The following is a 19,000-nucleotide window of genomic DNA, read 5'->3' as shown; positions in this document are numbered from 1 at the left end:
CCCACTCTTCCCACCCCTCAAAAAAAAAAAAAAACAACCCTCCAAGCCCCCTTCAAACAACCTATTAATTCAACAAAAACAAACAAACAAAAAAACCCTCACATTGTGAGATACAAACAAAATATCAAAGAACCACACGGACACATCCACCAACAAACACCAAGTGCGTACAAAACTCTCACCTACACACACTCACACTATCACACAAACAATGTCTTACACTCTCTCACACACAGAAACACAACCACCGCACCCATCAACAACAAAACACTCAAAAAAACACACACACTCACTCTACCACTGTGACACATAGCCACACACTCTGAGACACACACACACTGATGACAACTAACCCAACACTACACACACCCCCTAACCAAACATCAACTCTCACTCACACATATTCCTTCCCTTGCAACAAAATAAAAAATGAAATGGCAAATAACACAAAAATGTCAAATATTCATAACCAACACAACACAATTATAAAATAAACCTCTTTCAACACAATCATTGCAGAAATCAAATACCTTGCTAGCGCCCGTTTCATTGCTCACCGAAACGGGCCTTTTTTACTAGTATGAAAATAAAAGTAACCATACTGGGTCAGACCAGTGGTCCATCTAGCCCAGTATCCTGCTTCCAACAGTGGCCAATCCAGGTAATAAGTACCTGGCAGAAACCCAAATCGTGGCAACACTCCATACTACAAATCCCAGGGCAAGCAGTTGCTTCCCATGTCTGCCACAATAGCAGACTATGGACTTTCCAAACCCAGATACGCTAACCACTGTTACCACGCTGCACGGGGGGGGGGGGGGGGGGGGGGGGGCGCTGCACCTGGGGGGGGCGGGGCGCATCAGCGGTCCGCCCCGGGTGTCAGCCCCCCCAGGAATGCTACTGTGAAGAGCCCTAACCTCTTTAGCCTTTCCTCATATGAGAGGAGTTTCATCCCCTTAATCATTTTGGTTGCTCCTCTTTGAACCTCTCATTCTCCCTGTCTCCTCAGCTCGAAAGCTTGGGGTCATCTTTGACTCTTCCCTCTCCTTCTCTGCTCATATCCAGCAGACCGCCAAGACCTGTCATTTCTTTCTTTACAACATCCGTAAAATCCGCCCCTTTCTTTCCGAGCACTCTACCAAAACCCTCATCCACACCCTTGTCACCTCTCGTTTAGACTACTGCAATCTGCTTCTTGCTGGCCTCCCACTTAGTCACCTCTCCCCTCTCCAGTCGGTTCAAAACTCTGCTGCCCGTCTCGTCTTCCGCCAGGGTCGCTTTACTCATACTACCCCTCTCCTCAAGACCCTTCACTGGCTCCCTATCCGTTTTCGCATCCTGTTCAAACTTCTTCTACTAACCTATAAATGTACTCACTCTGCTGCTCCCCAGTATCTCTCCACATTCGTCCATCCCTACACCCCTTCCCGTGCACTCCGCTCCATGGATAAATCCTTCTTATCTGTTCCCTTCTCCACTACTGCCAACTCCAGACTTCGCGCCTTTTGTCTCGCTGCACCCTACGCCTGGAATAAACTTCCTGAGCCCCTACGTCTTGCCCTATTCTTGGCCACCTTTAAATCTAGACTGAAAGCCCACCTCTTTAACATTGCTTTTGAATCGTAACCACTTGTAACCACTCGCCTCCACCTACCCTCCTCTCTTCCTTCCCGTTCACATTAATTGATTTGATTTGCCTACTTTATTTATTTTTTGTCTATTAGATTGTAAGCTCTTTGAGCAGGGACTGTCTTTCTTCTATGTTTGTACAGCCCTGCGTATGCCTTGTAGCGCTATAGAAATGCTAAATAGTAGTAGTAGTAGTAGTAATTCCGCTCTTGGGCTCATTTTCAAAAGAGAAAAACATCTAAAACCTATTTTTAGACGTTTTTCTATGAAGTCTGTCAGAAGTGTGTCCAAATCTCAAGGGATAATGAGTGAGGTGATTAAATTTATTTTTAACTTTGAATTTTTATGGAAATAACATCTCAAACATAACAACGAGCCATTGGCTCCAGCACATGACAATGCAACAATTTAATTTTTATTTTAACATTATGCGTAAAACTCTTTTATCCCCCCTATTCCCCCCACCCTTCCCCCCCTCCCCCTCCCCCACCCCCCACTAACCCCTCAACAACTGATTCCCCCAACAGCTCAAACCCCCCTAAACCCCCTCAATATCTGAGCCCAATTACCTACAGTTGGCCCAGCGGACTTTTTCCAATGCATTGCAATAGTGGTTTTTGCGGCGGCTAACCCCATTCTCTTGAATCTCTGTTGCCATCTCTTTCCCCTCTGGTTCCCCCACCCCAGGAGACACCATTTAGGATCACATGGAAAAGTACCTTCTAGAACTTTAGACAACCTCTCCGTTATATCTTTCCAATAAGGTTGAATCAAACCACAGCCCCACCAAATATGAAAAAAAGTTCCCGTTTCCCTTCCACATCTCCAACAGCTATCAGAAGCCTCAGGGAACATTCTTTTAATTCTATCAGGTGTATAATACCATCTGCTCAGCACTTTATATGCATTTTCTTTCATAAGCACACACACCGAGTCTTTCTTGACTTCCAAGCATACCCTCCTCCATTCTGCCTCCGAAACATCCTGATTCAAGTCCTTGTCCCATGCCTCCATATAGGTCATTTTCATAAAACTCTGCCCCCTGAGGTGTCCATATATCCGTGAAATTCCTTTCCCCCACTTATTCATATCCCCCCATACTTTTTCAAATCCCTCTTGGTCCTTGAATTCCTCCCTGGCCCATTTCTCTGTACTAATAAAGTGTTTGACCTGCATGTACGCATATAAATCGGACTCTACTAACCCATACATTTCCTGTAGTTCTTCAAATGTCCGTATTCGACCCTCATCTAGGCACTCATGAAACCGTATGAGCCCTTTTTGAAACCAATTTTGGAATACCTTATTTTCCCTTCCTCCCGGGAACCCGGGTTCCTGTGTGAGCCAATGCATATGTAGATCTATTCCCTGTCCCTCTTACCTTCCTTTTCAGCCTCCCCCACACCGTGAAGAGATGAGATACAAAAGGATTCAGCGTAAGGCCCTTATATGTCTGCTCCGGGACTGAGGCCCACAGCAGACCATCTAGCTTTCCTTCCCTAACAAAAATTTGCTCTAGCCTAGTAATTGGAGATAAGTCTACTTTACTCCACTCCCCTATCTGTTTGAGGTGATTAAATTTGCTGAGGACATAAAGTTCTTAAAACACAAGCGGACTGTGAAAAATTGCAAGAGGACCTTAGACAACTGGGAGACCGAATCCAGCAGAGCAGTGGGGCACCCTAGGAGGTCCCAGGTACACATCTTACCACTGCCCCATTATCTTGTATGGCTGGTCCTCCAAACCCCACCAAAATACCACTGTACACAACTACAACAGCCCTTATGTCTGCATTTGTCACCTACATGTAGGTACAGTAGCTTTTGGTAAGTTTTGGAGGGCTGACACTTTCCATCACAAGTGTAACAGATAGAGTGAGATATGGGCCTGGTCCATATGTCTGACCACTAGGCTACTCCAGGGACCTGCTTGCTGCTATGTACTGTTTATTTCTCATCTTTGGGTTGTGGGAGGGGGTCAGTGACCACTAGGGGAGTAAGGGGGGGGGGGGGGTCATGCCTTAATCCCTTTAGTAGTCAATTAGTCATTTAAGGCACCTTGTTGTGACTTAGTTGTGATAAAAACAAAACATCTAAATTGTAGCCCTGGATATTTTTGTTTTGTTCCATTGTGTCAGAAAAACATCCGAGTTTTAGGAATGCCTAAATCCCACCCCTAACACAGTCCCTTGCGTAGCAAAATGTTTAAAAAATAGGTTTCAAAACAGCGATTTCCAAATGCCATTTTGTGCCACTTTTTGAATGTTTTCCTATCCCTATCCCTGATATGTCCTGTCTGTCCTAACCCTTATCCCTTACTTGTCCTGTCTGTCTGTCATAATTAGATTGTAAGCTCTATTGAGCAGGGACTGTCTCTCCATGTTCAAATGTGAAGCGCTGCGTACATCCGGTAGCGCTATAGAAATGATAAGTAGTAGTAGTAGTAGTAGTCAAAAATCAGTCCCAAAATCACAGAAAACTGATTGCTCATGGTATATTTCATTCCTTCCATCTCTATCCCCCGAGTGTGAACAACTCCCAGAATAATCCCAGTGACTTTCTAACCCATAGGTGTCAGAAAATGAAGTTTCCAGAACCAGAGGCTGTTTCTACTGATCTGAAAATGGGTTTCCAACTGAGCTACCTACAGCAGCTGAAGAAATGGATTACAAAATTTGGAGGTGAGGAATTGATCGCTTTTTAATTTGGTTTGTTCTCTTTTCAAATGCCCTGGATGATTCCACTAAAATTTAATATGCAGAAATAAAAGTATAAATCTGAGATTTTCAGTGCTGGGCTGTACCAAGATACTGTGTATATGGATATACATTATCTGGCAATATTCTGATGGGTACCGAATAATAACCCAGATAAAGTTACCACATCCTTTTTGTTGTTGTACTAACTTTATCCAGATAGTTACCCAGTTACTAGACTGAATCTTGCCACTATTGAGGTAACTTCTGACTCTTCTGATTCTGAACCTCCAAACCATCCTTGCACTGTTTTGATAATGCCGAGACAGACTGTCCAAATTTCAGCGCTATTATTGACCCTGAGATTAGCAAGTTTAGTGTGGGCAGTGGAAGGATAGACTGCTCAGAGTTGTTGCAGTATAGTGACGGGGTAACGTACCAAGAAACTATTATCTATTGGTGAACATCTGAGATTGTTCTGACCACAGACAGAAACACTGAACATCTCGGTAGATGGAGTCCATAAGCCCCATCCAGTCTGTCCGTCTCACTTTCCACAGATCTTCAACCATCATTTTGCAAACCCTGAGAGATTCTTTTGTCTTCCACAGATCCACCTTCCTTTCCATGAAAAACTATTTCCTCAGCTTGGTTTGTGTTTATGCTTATTAACATTTTTTATACCGCTTAACTTTCACATACTCGTACTGCCACAGGCCACTTTTTCCCTCGCCTTGGTAAAAGGAGGGTGAATGTTGAAAATCAGTGATAAAGAGTAACTAGAGCACCAGAGTGAATAAAGCGTAAAGAAAGTGATCAAAAATAACTCTAACGCCAGAGTAATTCATGTGTGAAAAATGAAAAGAACAAACCTTTAAAAAGAGTATGAAGAAATCTCGGTGCTATAAAACAAATTAGACCATATAAGTCTGCCCAGCACTAGCCCCGCCTCCCAACCACCAGCTCTGCCACCCATTCTAGGCTAAGCTCCTGAGGATCCCTTCCTGACCAAGTCCAGACTGAGAACTACTGACAACATAGTAACATAGTAGATGACGGCAGAAAAAGACCTGCACGGTCCATCCAGTCTGCCCAAGATAAACTCATGTGTATACCTTACCTTGATTTGTACCTGTCTTTCTCAGGGCACAGACCGTATAAGTCTGCCCAGCAGTTTTTCCTGCCTCCCAACCACCTGTCCCGCCTTCCATCACCGGCTCTGGCACAGACCGTATAAAAGTCTGCCCTCCCCTATCCTCGCCCTCCCAACCATCAACCCCTCTTCCCCCACCTGCTCTGCCACCCAATTGTAGCTAAGCTTCTGAGGATCCATTCCTTCTGCATAGGATTCCTTTATGCACATCCCATGCATGTTTGAATTCCGTTACTGTTTTCATCGCCACCACCTCCCGCGGTAGGCATTCCAAGCATCCACCACCCTCTCCGTGAAAAAATACTTCCTGACATCTTTTCTGAGTTTGCCCCCCTTCAATCTCATTTCATGTCCTCTCGTTCTACCGCCTTCCCATCTCCGGAAAAGATTCGTTTGCGGATTAATACCTTTCAAATATTTGAACGTCTGTATCATATCACCCCTGTTCCTCCGTCATACTACAAGTATCCTGTGCAATCCAGTCAATATTTCCATTAACAAAACAGGTTACTAAGAACATCTTTGCTTAATTCAGGAAGCGCAAACCACCACCAACCTGAAATAGGTAAAGATCAACAAAGAAATCACAGAAACCATGAGAACACGGATAACCTAGAACCCTTCTATTCTTTTCTTTCTTACTTTTTCATTTGTTCCCTTATTGATCTGGACTTGATGACATTTGTGCAATAAAAATTGAACTTATCTACATCATCTACAGACTTTTTCCTATTGTCATCTTCACTGTGTGTTTTGTGATTTCAATTCTGCAAAGACTGGTGTTCTTCTGTGTTTACATCGGCACATTTGATTATGCACAGAACAGAAATTAAGTGTGAGAAGAAGGAGAAGCTACTTACCTGAAACTCTCCAGAAAGGACCCTACGTGTATAGATGTTGCTGGTATATGGTTCAATTGATTCATTATTGCCCAAAATCTGAGCTGTGGAAGCTGTGGGCATCGGAGCAAGGAGCAAACTGTTTCTAACACCATATCTGGCAATCCTCTCCTTGCCTTATATAGATCAGTATGAAGCACGCGAACCTTTTCACATAGCTGCATGTTCAGTAGGTACAGTGCATGCAGTTCCGGACATCCAGATAGGGCACATATGAGGAATATTTGGTGGAGCAGCATGATCTCCCTGTATTTGATGCGTATGAACGTTCCTCATATTTCCCGTACCTGGATGTCCAGAACAGCATGCACTGTACTTGCGGTACAACTATGTACATTGTTTTACTATACTTTCTGATTTGGTCGTTTTCACCTTCGATAATCGAATGTGTAAGGGCGCCCTATTTACTAACCTTTATGAGCCCCTCATTTGGTCATTTGCAACAGGGATAATCGATTGTCGAGAAATGTCCATACTATTTTTCGATTATACCTGCCTGATTTTGGACATTTTCGTAAGGACGTCCTAATTCGTACTTGGACGACCTTTCGATTATGCCCCTCCACATGAACTAATAAGCTTTGATGGACAGTACCCACCCCCAAAGGGGCAACAACTCCCAACAGAACACTTTCCGGCAAAACCAATATCTTCCGGCCCATAATTCTCTCCAGAGAACGAATCACTTTTAACCAAAAAGCTTTGATCGGTGGGCAGGCCCATATAGCATGATAAAAAGTGCTCATAGGTCCTCTACATCTAATACATTGGGGCGTCTTCTCCGCCCATTTTATGCAACCTTGATCGAGAGGTATAAGCCCTAAAAATCACTCTACCCTGACACTCTCTAAGTTCAGCACTACCTGCCCTACTCGGTATTTGGCTCATGCTTCGCACCAAAATTCTTGTTGTGATCAGTTTCTTTACAACATCCGTAAAATCCGCCCCTTTCTTTCTGAGCACTCTACCAAAACCCTCATCCACACCCTTGTCACCTCTCGTTTAGACTACTGCAATCTGCTTCTTGCTGGCCTCCCACTTAGTCACCTCTCACCTCTCCAGTCGGTTCAAAACTCTGCTGCCCGTCTCGTCTTCCGCCAGGGTCGCTTTACTCATACTACCCCTCTCCTCAAGACCCTTCACTGGCTCCCTATCCGTTTTCGCATCCTGTTCAAACTTCTTCTACTAACCTATAAATGTACTCACTCTGCTGCTCCCCAGTATCTCTCCACACTCGACCTTCCCTACACCCCTTCCTGTGCACTCCGCTCCATGGATAAATCCTTCTTATCTGTTCCCTTCTCCACTACTGCCAACTCCAGACTTCGCGCCTTCTGTGCACCCTACGCCTGGAATAAACTTCCTGAGCCCCTACGTCTTGCCCCATCCTTGGCCACCTTTAAATCTAGACTGAAAGCCCACCTCTTTAACATTGCTTTTGACTCGTAACCACTTGTAACCACTCGCCTCCACCTACCCTCCTCTCTTCCTTCCCGTTCACATTAATTGATTTGATTTGCTTACTTTATTTATTTTTTGTCTATTAGATTGTAAGCTCTTTGAGCAGGGACTGTCTTTCTTCTATGTTTGTGCAGCACTGCGTACGCCTTGTAGCGCTATAGAAATGCTAAATAGTAGTAGTAGTAGTAGTAGTAGTTTCTGTAGGTCCTCCGACCATCGCTGAGCAAGAGGGCCTAATTCCCTCTGAGGGCATCTCAGCAATAGCTTTGTTTGTGGCCATTTCATGAAGCTCGTGAATGCCCCTCAAAATGATTTAAACAGAAAAACTGCTGACTGCCGTGGGCTCAATTTCAGCGGCATAATGTCACGTTCTTACTTTATAACAACTGTATCATCAGTTCTGCCCAAAGCAACAATGACCTTGCGTTGTCTATTGTCACTCCTATTTGAGTATAACCTGAAGAAGGAATGGGTGATAAGGCAAAGCTTGTTTTATTTTGTTGCATTTCACCCTGGAAGTCATGTGTTTACTAAGTCATAAGCTTATTCCTGGGATAAGCAAAAGAAAATCTGTTTTACTCTTTTGGGATCTTGCCAGGTACTTGTGATCTGGATTCACCACTGTTGGAAACAGGATACTGGGCTTGATGGACCTTCAGTCTTTCCCTGGATGGCTGTTCTTATGTATGAATGTACTCATGAGATCATTGAAGGACATTTTTATAATTCAAAATGTCTAACATTTCTCTCTTTCTTTATTGTTTTTTTTACAACATAAAATCACATCCTGCAGAAATAGGTAAGTTTTATTCAGTTAGCAACTTATATATTTTAGGGGTGGGAAATTAATGTGTTAATAACACCATAAATGCATTAATATTTTAACGCATACCATGTTGTTTGATGCTGCCTGTTTTTTTTAATGCTGACCCACCCCTCCCCCACGCTTTACCTCTACAGCAGGGCTCGGGATTTTTTCTCCTTCCTCGGAACTGCCTCAAACTCCTTCTCTCCCCCTGCACAGACAGACTCTGCAGATACTTGAGCTGCCTCATGGAAGAAGTTGGGGAAGGTCTCTTGAGACTTTAAACCGCAATACTTCCCCAAATTTCTGCACTGCGTGACTCAAGTATCTGCAGAGCCCAATCACTGTGCAGGGCGAGACAAGGAGTTTGAGGCAACGCTGAGCCTGAGCCCTGCTGTACCAGTAAATGTAGGGATTGTGGAAGAGAAACTTGGTGAAGGCTGTTTGAATCTTTATTCTTTAATTCCCAAAATGCGCACTTAATTGCATGATTAACATTTTTAATCTCATAATTAATCACTATTAACATTTTTAATCATTGTCCACCTGTAATATATTTTTTATATCATTGTACTTATTTCTCTTGTCTGAGATCTGATCATTGTTCATCTTTATTTTAATGTAGATTGGTGGATGGAATTTGGCAGATATACAGGTAACTGAATCTGATATATAACTAATTATATCAAACCATCAAATCTACTAATGTGTCCTTTGACTGTGATCTTGCTATACAGACACCTACAGCTAGTGTTAGGGATCATTTTCACCCCGTGATAGAGAAGACTGTCCAGCTCATTTTCAAAAGAGAAGGGCGGCCATCTTCCGACAGAAATCGAGAGATGACCTCCCCTGACTCCCCAGTGGTCACTAACCCCTCCCACCAAAAAAAAAAAACAACTTTAAAAACTTTTTTTGCCAGCCTCTTATGCCACCCTCAAATGTCATACTCCGGTCCATCGCAGCAGTATGCAGGTCCCTGGAGCACTTTTAGTGGCCGCAGTGGACTTCAGGCAGGCGGACCCAGGCCCATCCCCCCCTACCTGTTACACTTGTGGTGGAAAATGGGAGGCCTCCAAACCACCCCCAAAACCCACTGTACCCACATGTAGGTGCCCCCCTTCACCCCTTAGGGCTATGGTAGTGGTGGATAGTTGTGGGGAGTGGATTTTGGGGGGGTTGGGAGGCTCAGCACCCAAGGTAAGGGAGCTATGTACCTGGGAGCAATTATTGAAGTCCACTGCAGTGCTCCCTAGGGTGTCCGGTTGGTGTCCTTGCATGTCAGAGGGACCAGTGCATTACAAATGCTGGCTCCTCCCACGACCAAATGTCTTGGATTTAGCCGGGGTTCAGATGGCCGCTTTTAGCTTCCATTATCGCTGAAAAACAAAAGCGGCCATCTCAAACCCGGCGATCTGTGGCATTTGGCCGGTTCCAACCGTATTATCGAAGCAAAAGATGGACGCCCATCTTTTTCGATAATAGGGTTCGCCCCACCCCTTCGCTGCACCGTCCTCCGAGATGGGCGCCCTTAGAGATGGCCGCCCATGTTCGATTATGCCCCTCAATGTGTGTTTCCCCTGATCAGGGTCAGGGAGTAATCCCTCTGGTTCAGATCTGGCAAGTTTCCCATATTCATTGGAAGACTCATGTTTTCTCAGGTCATCTCCGAAACTTCCACAAGGGAGTGAATGACTCCCACTCAGCAGTCTGTGACAGTCCCAGGACTTTTCACCAAATGATACAGTACAGTTTGCTTCTGGAAATAGTCACCAAGAGGGGAATAATCGAACGCGAATGCCCATCTCCATGGGCGCACACCTCCGATAACGGGTCCGCGAAGGGGCGGGACAGACCGTATTTTCGAAAAAGATGGACGTCCATCTTTTGTTCGATAATACGGTTTGTGCCGGGCAAATGCATCGGATTTGTGCGAATTTGAGCTGGGCGGTATCGGTTTTCAGCGATAATGGAAACCAAAGGCACCCAGCTCAAAAACGAACAAATCCAAGGCCTTTGGTCATGGGAGGGGCCAGGATTTGTAGTGCACTGGTCCCCCTCACATGCCAGGACACCAACCGGGCACCCTAGGGGGCACTTGTAAAAATGTAAAAAAAATATCCAAATTGCTCCCAGGTGCATAGCTCCCTTCTCTTGGGTGCTGAACCCCCCCAAAACCCACTCCGCACAACTCTACACCATTACCACAGCCCTTATGGGTGAATTGGGGCACCTACATGTGGGTACAGTGGGTTTTGGGGGGGGGGGTTGGAGGGCTCCCATTTACCACCACAAGTTTAACAGGTAGGGGGGGTGGTGGGTCCAACTGCCAGAAGTGCACTGCACCCACTAACAACTGCTCCAGTGACCTGCATACTGCCGTGATGGAGCAGGGTATGACATTTGAGACTGGCATACAGGCTGGCAAAAAAAGTTTTTAAAGTTCTTTTTTTTTGGTGGGGAGGGGGGTTAGTGACCACTGGGGGAGTCAGGGGAGGTCATCCCCGATTCCCTCCGGTGGTCATCTGGTCAGATGGGGCACTTTTTTGGGGCTTGTTCGCGAAAAAAACGGGTCCAAAAAAGTGACCCAAATTCTCGCTACTGCTGCCTTAATTTTTTCCATTATCGGCCGAAGGCGCCCATTTCTCCTCAGCCGATAACCACGCCCCAGTCTCGCCTTCACCACGCCTCCGACACGCCTCCATCAACTTTATTCGTTCCCGCGACGGACTGCAGTTGGAGACGCCCAAAATCGGCTTTCGATTATACCGATTTGGGCACCCATGAGAGAAAGGGGCCCATCTCCCGATTTGGGTCAAAATATGGGCGTCTTTCACTTTCGATTATAAGCTGTCAAGTGTCCTAGAGTGGCCAAGAGGGATACAGTAAATAGCTTTTTATCATTGCCTCCAAATACTGGTTGCAAAATGGAATAAACATATTTAATCTGATGACCAGATTAAGACAAGAACTGTTTCCATCTGAATGATACAGTATAGTTTGCTTCTGGAAATGGCCACCAAGCATCCGGTGGGTGAGTTGGAAGCTACATGTACCAATCGTAAGAGAAAGAAACATGTGATGTGTCTTAATGACAAAATAAGTGTGTTAGATAAGCTTCATTCCGGCATGTCTGTTTCTGCCATTGGCTGCGAATTAAAGTGTAATGAATCAACAATCTGATCCATCCAGCAAAAAAAAGGAAGAGATTCAGTGGTCTGTTCGTGATGCAGAACCAGAAAGTTCCAAAACAGCATCTGTGCTTCGTGCTGAGTCAGTAGAAAAGATGGAAAAGCGGTTAAACTTGTGGATAATGCAAATGGTGGATTAAAAAAAAAAAAAGCACTGTGGACAGCATTGCTGTGAGGATGAAAGCCAAACAGATTTATAAACACATCACCCAGGGTCAGGAAAGCGTGAAACCCTTTTCTGCTAGTTCTGGCTGTCTTGTGTTGGGGTCTGCACCCACCTTAGCCAAACCCCAACTGATTACTGCTAGAACACCCACGTTCTTCGATTTGTTTCTTACACTAATTAAACAAATAATACTCACTCAGAAGTGAAATAAAAAGAAAAGTTTATTCTGGAAACAAGTAAATTGTAGCTCAAGCAGAGCCTTATAGCAAGTCTGAAATACAGAAAAGAAATTATTAGACTTCCTTGGGTCCACTCCAGTTCACTGCCCTGGAAACAAGGAAGCCCAACCTACATAGATTTCCCTCATTTTTATACAATTGATTTAGTACATGTTATACAATAATCCGGAAACTAATTGCCATCTTAGCACATCCCACTAACCAATCATCTACTTTCCTAATCCAACACATCTGACTTCTGTTCTATCAATTATCAGTTCATACCCTAATTCCTAGATAGCAGTTACACCAATCCACCTGATCTGAGTCACAAAGCCATCTTCACCCACCTACTAGTAACTTCTCTCCCACTATACTTTCTGTCACAAATTCCAAGCCCACCTCCTCAGGCTACTTCAGCAGTTTTTTTATATCATATATCCAAATTATATATTTATTTATTTTATTTTATTGCATTTGTATCCCACATTTTCCCACCTATTTGCAGGTTCAGTGTGGCTTACAATACATTGTGAATGATGGAAATACAATGTGTTACAGTACAATTATGGGTTACATTATGAGGAGTTGTGGGAAGACAAAGTCAAGTCAAAACAGCATTTAGAGGATTCAGTAATACAGGGAGCATACTAAGAATGTAATTAATTTTTGGCACTATCATCATTTTATAGTTTCTAGTCTACCCCACCAGTTGAGCCCCACCAAATCAGCATCCATTTCACAATCCATGTTCTACCTAGCACACAGGGCCCTATGGGCTCCAGCTAAACTCGCCAAAATGAATACGACAAAAAACAAAAATAATATGAATAAATGTTGGACATGTGAAAAGGATGTTGGAAATCTCAAACATATTATTTATTCTTGGTCATTTGTTCACGATTATTGGAACTCTGTATGGAACACAATATCATCTACCTTGAATATTCAAGATGTTTTAACATATAACATAGTCATATTTGGATCCCTAATGATACAATCACCACTAGACAAATATCAAGCACAATTATTAGACATAATGTTACATCAAGCCTTAAGAACCCTTTTCTTTTGTTGGAAAGACCTTACCAAAGTAACGTATTTAACTTGGTGGAATTCTGTGTGTATATTAGCTAAATATGAATATGCTGCGGCTGAAAAACATAACTCACTTGTTAAATACAATAAAATAAGGACTTCTTGGAGGGGGCGTTTCCAAGATGGCGGATCAGACTTGTTGGTAATCGGAGCGTCTTTGAATTCTCTTTACTTTACCTAAATCATCGCAGAATATGCCTCATAGTAAAAGAAAGGGCGTCGTAAGAAGCGTACCGCTGACAGCTTCAGGTACGACGATTTCAGACGACGCTGGATCGATTTGCCACAAGTACCCCCACGAATGACCGGCGAATGTTTACCTGCAGTGCGGGAAAGTGAAGGAGCACTAACCCCACAAGGTTTAGAAACATCACTGTCCTCGCCGGAAGTGAATCTGCCGCCATGCCCCGTAACTGCCTGGGAGCGTCTGGAGGTCCAGGAGCATTCGGAAGTCGTTGCTCAAGAATTTCCAATCGGCGGAGACACTCCAAAGGCAGAGGGGGAGAACATGGCGCCAACATTGGAATCTATTTCGTCTGCGATTCGGTCTTTAACATCCATAGTTACTCAAGCTGCTCAGGAGACTACACAAATAGTGAGTAAATTGGATTCGCTAACTATCGCGTTCGAGGCATTGAAACAGGAAACTTCTTCAAATAAAACGCAGGTTCAACAAGATATCTCACTGCTGACTAATAAAACGGATTTATTGATTAAGGATAAAACAATCATTCATCGAAAAATTGAGAATATCGAAAATCACAATAGGCGTTTGAACCTCCGGATTTTAAATTTCCCCCGCTCCTCTGAAATTAATGCTCTTGAGTTGTTTAAAAAATACCTTGTTGAAAATTTATCTATTTCTTCAGACTTAATACTGCCAATCAACAAAATATATTATTTACCAGTTCCTAAAAGGAGAATAGAGGGGAATGAAGGATTGCAGGATCTATCGGCCTTCTTGGAAAATTCTAATGATGGGATTTTTGAGAGGCAAACTCTCCTTGTTTCAATGGTCTTTGAACAAGATTTGAACATGATCAAAAAATTGTACTTTAGAAATTTGGCTAAACCATTTTATGGTGAAACTCTTCGGATATATCCAGATGTAGTGAAGACTACCCAGGAAAGACGGCGTTCTTTCTTGGCAATGAGAGACGAAGTCAAGGCATTAGGTGCTAATTTTATACTGGCATATCCTTGTAAATGTCAGATTAAATATCTGGAAAATAAATATCAATTCTTAGATCCTGAACACTTGAGAAATTTCATAGATTTGAAGAAAGTGAACAAATAGATCCTCTGTTAGTTTAAGAACATGTTATTCACAATATAAATGTTTTGTGGGTGAATCCAGGCCTTATTTCTTTTAAAAAAACAACTTATTCTTTTGATTTACTCCTAATGTATCTCGGCCCCCTCACTACAATTATTGTGGTCTAAGAAAGAAGTTGAATTATGTTGGCAGAATAATGTACTGAAAAATGTTTTTTTTTCTTTCTGCTTTTCTTAACAAGATGTAATGCTTGTGATATGATTTAAAATCAATAAATATAATAATAAAAAAAAAATATGGACTTCTTTACTAGATCAACTACATAATAACCTCTCTTAGAGTTGAATTTATGTATGATCATGACTTTTATAGCAATAATTCTTGTATAATATTAGTCTGAACATGTATGCTGATGCTTTGTTATTGTTAATCTGTTATGCTGGTTATTTGCTTTTATTTTAGCCATTTGTTATTGACTACAAAACACAATAAAAATATTGGAACAAAAAAAAAAACCAGCATTTAGAGCATATAAACAGTGGAATGTTACAATGGGGAAAAGATAGGGCGATATAACAATAGCACGACAACCTTAGGGTGTAGCAATTTTATAAGTGGGTGGGGTATTAATTGTGGTGAAGATACGGGTAGGAGAATTCAGAAGAGAGTGTGTTGATGCATTTCTGTTAGTGTGTGTGGACTTCATGTGTTTTGATCCTTGCAGTAAATTTTCTCGAAGAGGTAAGTCTTTAATCGTTTGCGGAAGTCCATTAGTTCGTAGATCGTTTTCAGGTTGCGTGGTAGTGTATTCCAGATTTGCGTGCTCATATAAGAGAAGGTCGACACGTGCAGTATTTTGTATTTTATGCCTTTGCAGTTAGGGAAGTGGAGATTGAGGAAAGTTCGGGATGATCTTTTAGCGTTTCTGGGTGGCAGACTGACCAGCTGACCTTGTGGTTAAGCTAGCAGACTGTTCCCAACTTCCCCTTTTCACTATCCAGATACAATGTGGTTTCAAACTGTATGAAACACAGGAAATCTTGACCCAAGAATTAATAAATTCTTAAGCTGCCTGGTACAGTATCTTGCCCTAGACTTGACCTTAACACTGGTCAGCAAAAATATAGAAAAAATAGGGTATTTTTTTCCATTCTCGTGACACACTCTCTCACCCAGATCTTGTATAACTGTCTCTCAGCCACTCACATCTGTCTCAGTAAAAAGGTCCACTTCCCCTTCTCCCATTGCTTGCCCAACAAATCACACTAAATTAATAAACATGTTTTGGGGTCCATTTAGTTAGAAGGAGTTTAGGTCACATGGATGTCCTTGCACAATTTCAAAAGGTCTGATCTAGCTAGCAAGGCTTGAAATCAGCACACAGAATAATTAGGGGGATGAAATAAATCTTACAGGTAACCCTTGTTTTATTATCCAGAGGAGTGCCCTGAAAATACAAACATTAGGGGTCCTGAGACCCCCAAGTTCCCCACATCTCCTCCTCTCTCTAGCAAAAATGCCATATCAGTTCCGTTCTTCTGTGATAGGGTGTGGTGGAGGGGAGAAGTGAAGCACAGGGTGTGAGGAGAGAGAAGGACCAGCCAACAAGGGTAGGAAAAAAGTGGATTACTGAGAATAACATGAGAGAATGGTTAGAAGATATCAAACAAAGGTAACAGGTTGGCTTCATCATAGATGAACAAATCTTATAGGCAATCTGGGTTTATATCCTAAAACTAACTATAAATATACTTGGAATCAAAAAATTCAAAAAGAAAAGAAACGTATACTGGCTGTTGGCCTTCTTCATCAGGATATTTAAGACCATCATAGGGCTGTACAACTAAGAAAGATTATGGAGACAACAAAAAGAACTTAGGTGTTCAATAAACATCATAGAAGTAAACCAAGATCAAATAGAAGATCATGAATCCCAGGAAGAGGCAATGAAATATCACGTAAACTGAGGTTACTACTGATTGCAACATGTCTGGGGTTTGGTGCACCAGAATAGTCTGGGGAACTATCTTTTGTCTTAGCAAACTGAAAACAACAGTGTAACAGAACATTTATAACCAAGGTTGCCAGGTGGAAAATTTTTTTCCCACCCAAAACAGCCTAAATCCAGCCCAAACTGAAACCCCGCCCCCGACACCCCCACCGTCATCAACCCCGCCCCCGCCGTCATCGGCCCCGCCTCCCCGTCATCGGCCCCGCCTCCCCGTCATCGGCCCCGCCCAGAACATCATCGGCCCCGCCCAGAACGTCACTAACCCTGCCCCCCGCGGCCGAAAAAACCGCAAAAAAAACCGCCCAAAAACTAAAAAAGAAGCCCAAAAAACCGCAACCCGCCGCGGGCAAAAATTTCCCGTGGCGGGTCGCGGAAAACCGCCCAATTGGGCGGTAAAACCGCCCACCTGGCAACACTGTTTATAACAGACAAACCAAGGAAACCTGCACTAGATAGGTTAACAAGGTGATAATAGCCAATAGCAGAGCTCCTGTCATAGAAAAAGTGATTGACTGAAGAACCAGCAAATGAGGGTTAGAGGTGGGTGCATGAGCAGCCAATGAAGGTTAGAGCTGGGTGTGTGAGGAGCCAATGAAGGCTAGAGCTGGGAGTGTGAGGAGCCAATGAGGGTTAGCGGTGGGTGTGTGATAAGCTAATGAGAAGTGTTTGCTCATGTTTATTAATGTGTCTCCTCTCTCTGCAGTAAATGTGACTCTGGATCCTGAAACTGCTGGTCCTAATCTTGTCCTGTCTGAAGATGGGAAAAGTGTCAGAAATGGAAAGAGAAGACAGAAAGTGTCGCACACTCCTCCGAGATTTGATTATGGTTCCTGTGTGCTGGGAAGTGAGGGCTTCACCTCAGGGAGACATTACTGGGAGGTGGAGGTGCGGGGGGTGACTGGCAGTCTATTGGGAGTGTGTAAAGACTCTGTGGGGAGGAAGGGTGGATTCAGACTGACACCCGGGGAAGGATTCTGGACAGTGGGGCTGTGGTATAAACGAAGATGCTGGGTCCTCACCTCCCCTAACACCAAACACCGCCTAAGTGAGATCCCTGGGACAGTGGGGATTCTGCTGGACTATGAGGCAGGAAAGGTCTCGTTTTATGATGCAGAGAATAAATCTCATCTCTCCACCTTCACCGACACCTTCACAGGGAAACTCCGGCCTTTCTTTGGATCTTATTCTGGTTTTCCTCTGACAATCCGCCAGGTACCAGCCTGGATTTAAACAGCAGGACTCAGGATTTACATTCCCAGACTCTCTCTGTCTCTCTTTTTATGTTTTCATAAAATGCAGCTTCTTTCCTGATATATTTCCTTAATCTCAAGTGTCTGGTAGGATTGTGAGAGGTGAAAGATTTTACAGATTTGAGTTAAACATGTTCAAATCAACCACTGCTACAGAAATATTATAGTTTGAGGATTTCTTTCTTTCCTGTACAGAGCCTATAAATGTAAAGAGGGGTTTCAATGACATTGTGAAAGCAACAGATGGTATAAGATATTATGAATAAATAGTGAATAACATGAAAATCTACAGCTCTTTCCTCTGCAGAATCAATAAACATGAGGTATATTAAGTGAGACTGTAAGCTCAGTAGGGCAGGGACTCATTGTACTTCTATGTATTCTGTCTTTTATGATCTGTCATAAATACTGATGGTCAGCAGTGGGTTTAGATGTTGGAGAACTGGGTTCAATTCCCTCTGCAGCTCTGTTGACCCAGGTACAATATATAACTTAGACTGCCAGCCCGCTAGGGACAGTGCAAAGTACCTGCAATAGAAATTGTAAACCCCGTGGAGGGGCATAATCGAAAGGGACGTCGAAGTTTTGATGAGGACGTCCTTGCAAAACGTCCCCATCCAGGGGCAGGGAAACCCGTATTTTTGAAACAAGATGGACGTCCATCGTTCATTTCGATAATACGGTCAGGGGCGCCCAAATCCTGAAATTTGGTCATCCTTAGAGATGGTCGTCCCTAGACTTGGTCGTTTCTGATTTTCGGCGATAATGGAAACCAAGGGCGTCCATTTCAGAAATGACCAAATGCAAGCCATTTGGTCGTGGGAGGAGCCAGCATTCACTGGTCCCCCTGACATGCCAGGACACCAACCGGGCAACCTAGGGGGCACTGCAGTGGACTTCATAAATTGCTCCCAGGTACAAAGCTCCCTTACCTTGTGGGCTGAGCCCACCAAACTCCGTCCAAAACCCACTACCCCCAACTGTACACCACTACAATAGCCCTTATGGGTGAAGGGGGGCACCTAGATGTGAGTACAGTAGGTTTATGGGTTTTGGAGGGCTTGCTGTTTCCTCCACAAACTTAACGGGGGGGGGGGGGGGGGTTGGGTCCGCCTGCCTGAAGTGCACTGCACCCACTAAAACTGCT

At 43.6% G+C, this 19,000-nt stretch overlaps 1 protein-coding gene across 1 annotated transcript; it reads left to right on the top strand.

The window, feature by feature from the left end:
- The first annotated feature begins 17,093 nt into the window (after positions 1-17,093).
- Positions 17,094-18,132, top strand: LOC115468310 (E3 ubiquitin-protein ligase TRIM39-like). The gene is made up of 2 exons (XM_030199953.1): positions 17,094-17,143; positions 17,307-18,132. The coding sequence occupies exons 1-2, from the start codon at positions 17,131-17,133 to the stop codon at positions 17,831-17,833; spliced, it is 540 nt and encodes a 179-aa protein (XP_030055813.1). The 5' UTR covers positions 17,094-17,130; the 3' UTR covers positions 17,834-18,132.
- Positions 18,133-19,000: the final 868 nt, after the last annotated feature.

Source organism: Microcaecilia unicolor, chromosome 4, assembly GCF_901765095.1.
Source record: "Microcaecilia unicolor chromosome 4, aMicUni1.1, whole genome shotgun sequence".
Lineage (NCBI taxonomy): Eukaryota > Metazoa > Chordata > Amphibia > Gymnophiona > Siphonopidae > Microcaecilia > Microcaecilia unicolor.
Note: the sequence above shows the minus strand (reverse complement) of the source record. Positions and strands in the feature narration are given on the sequence as shown.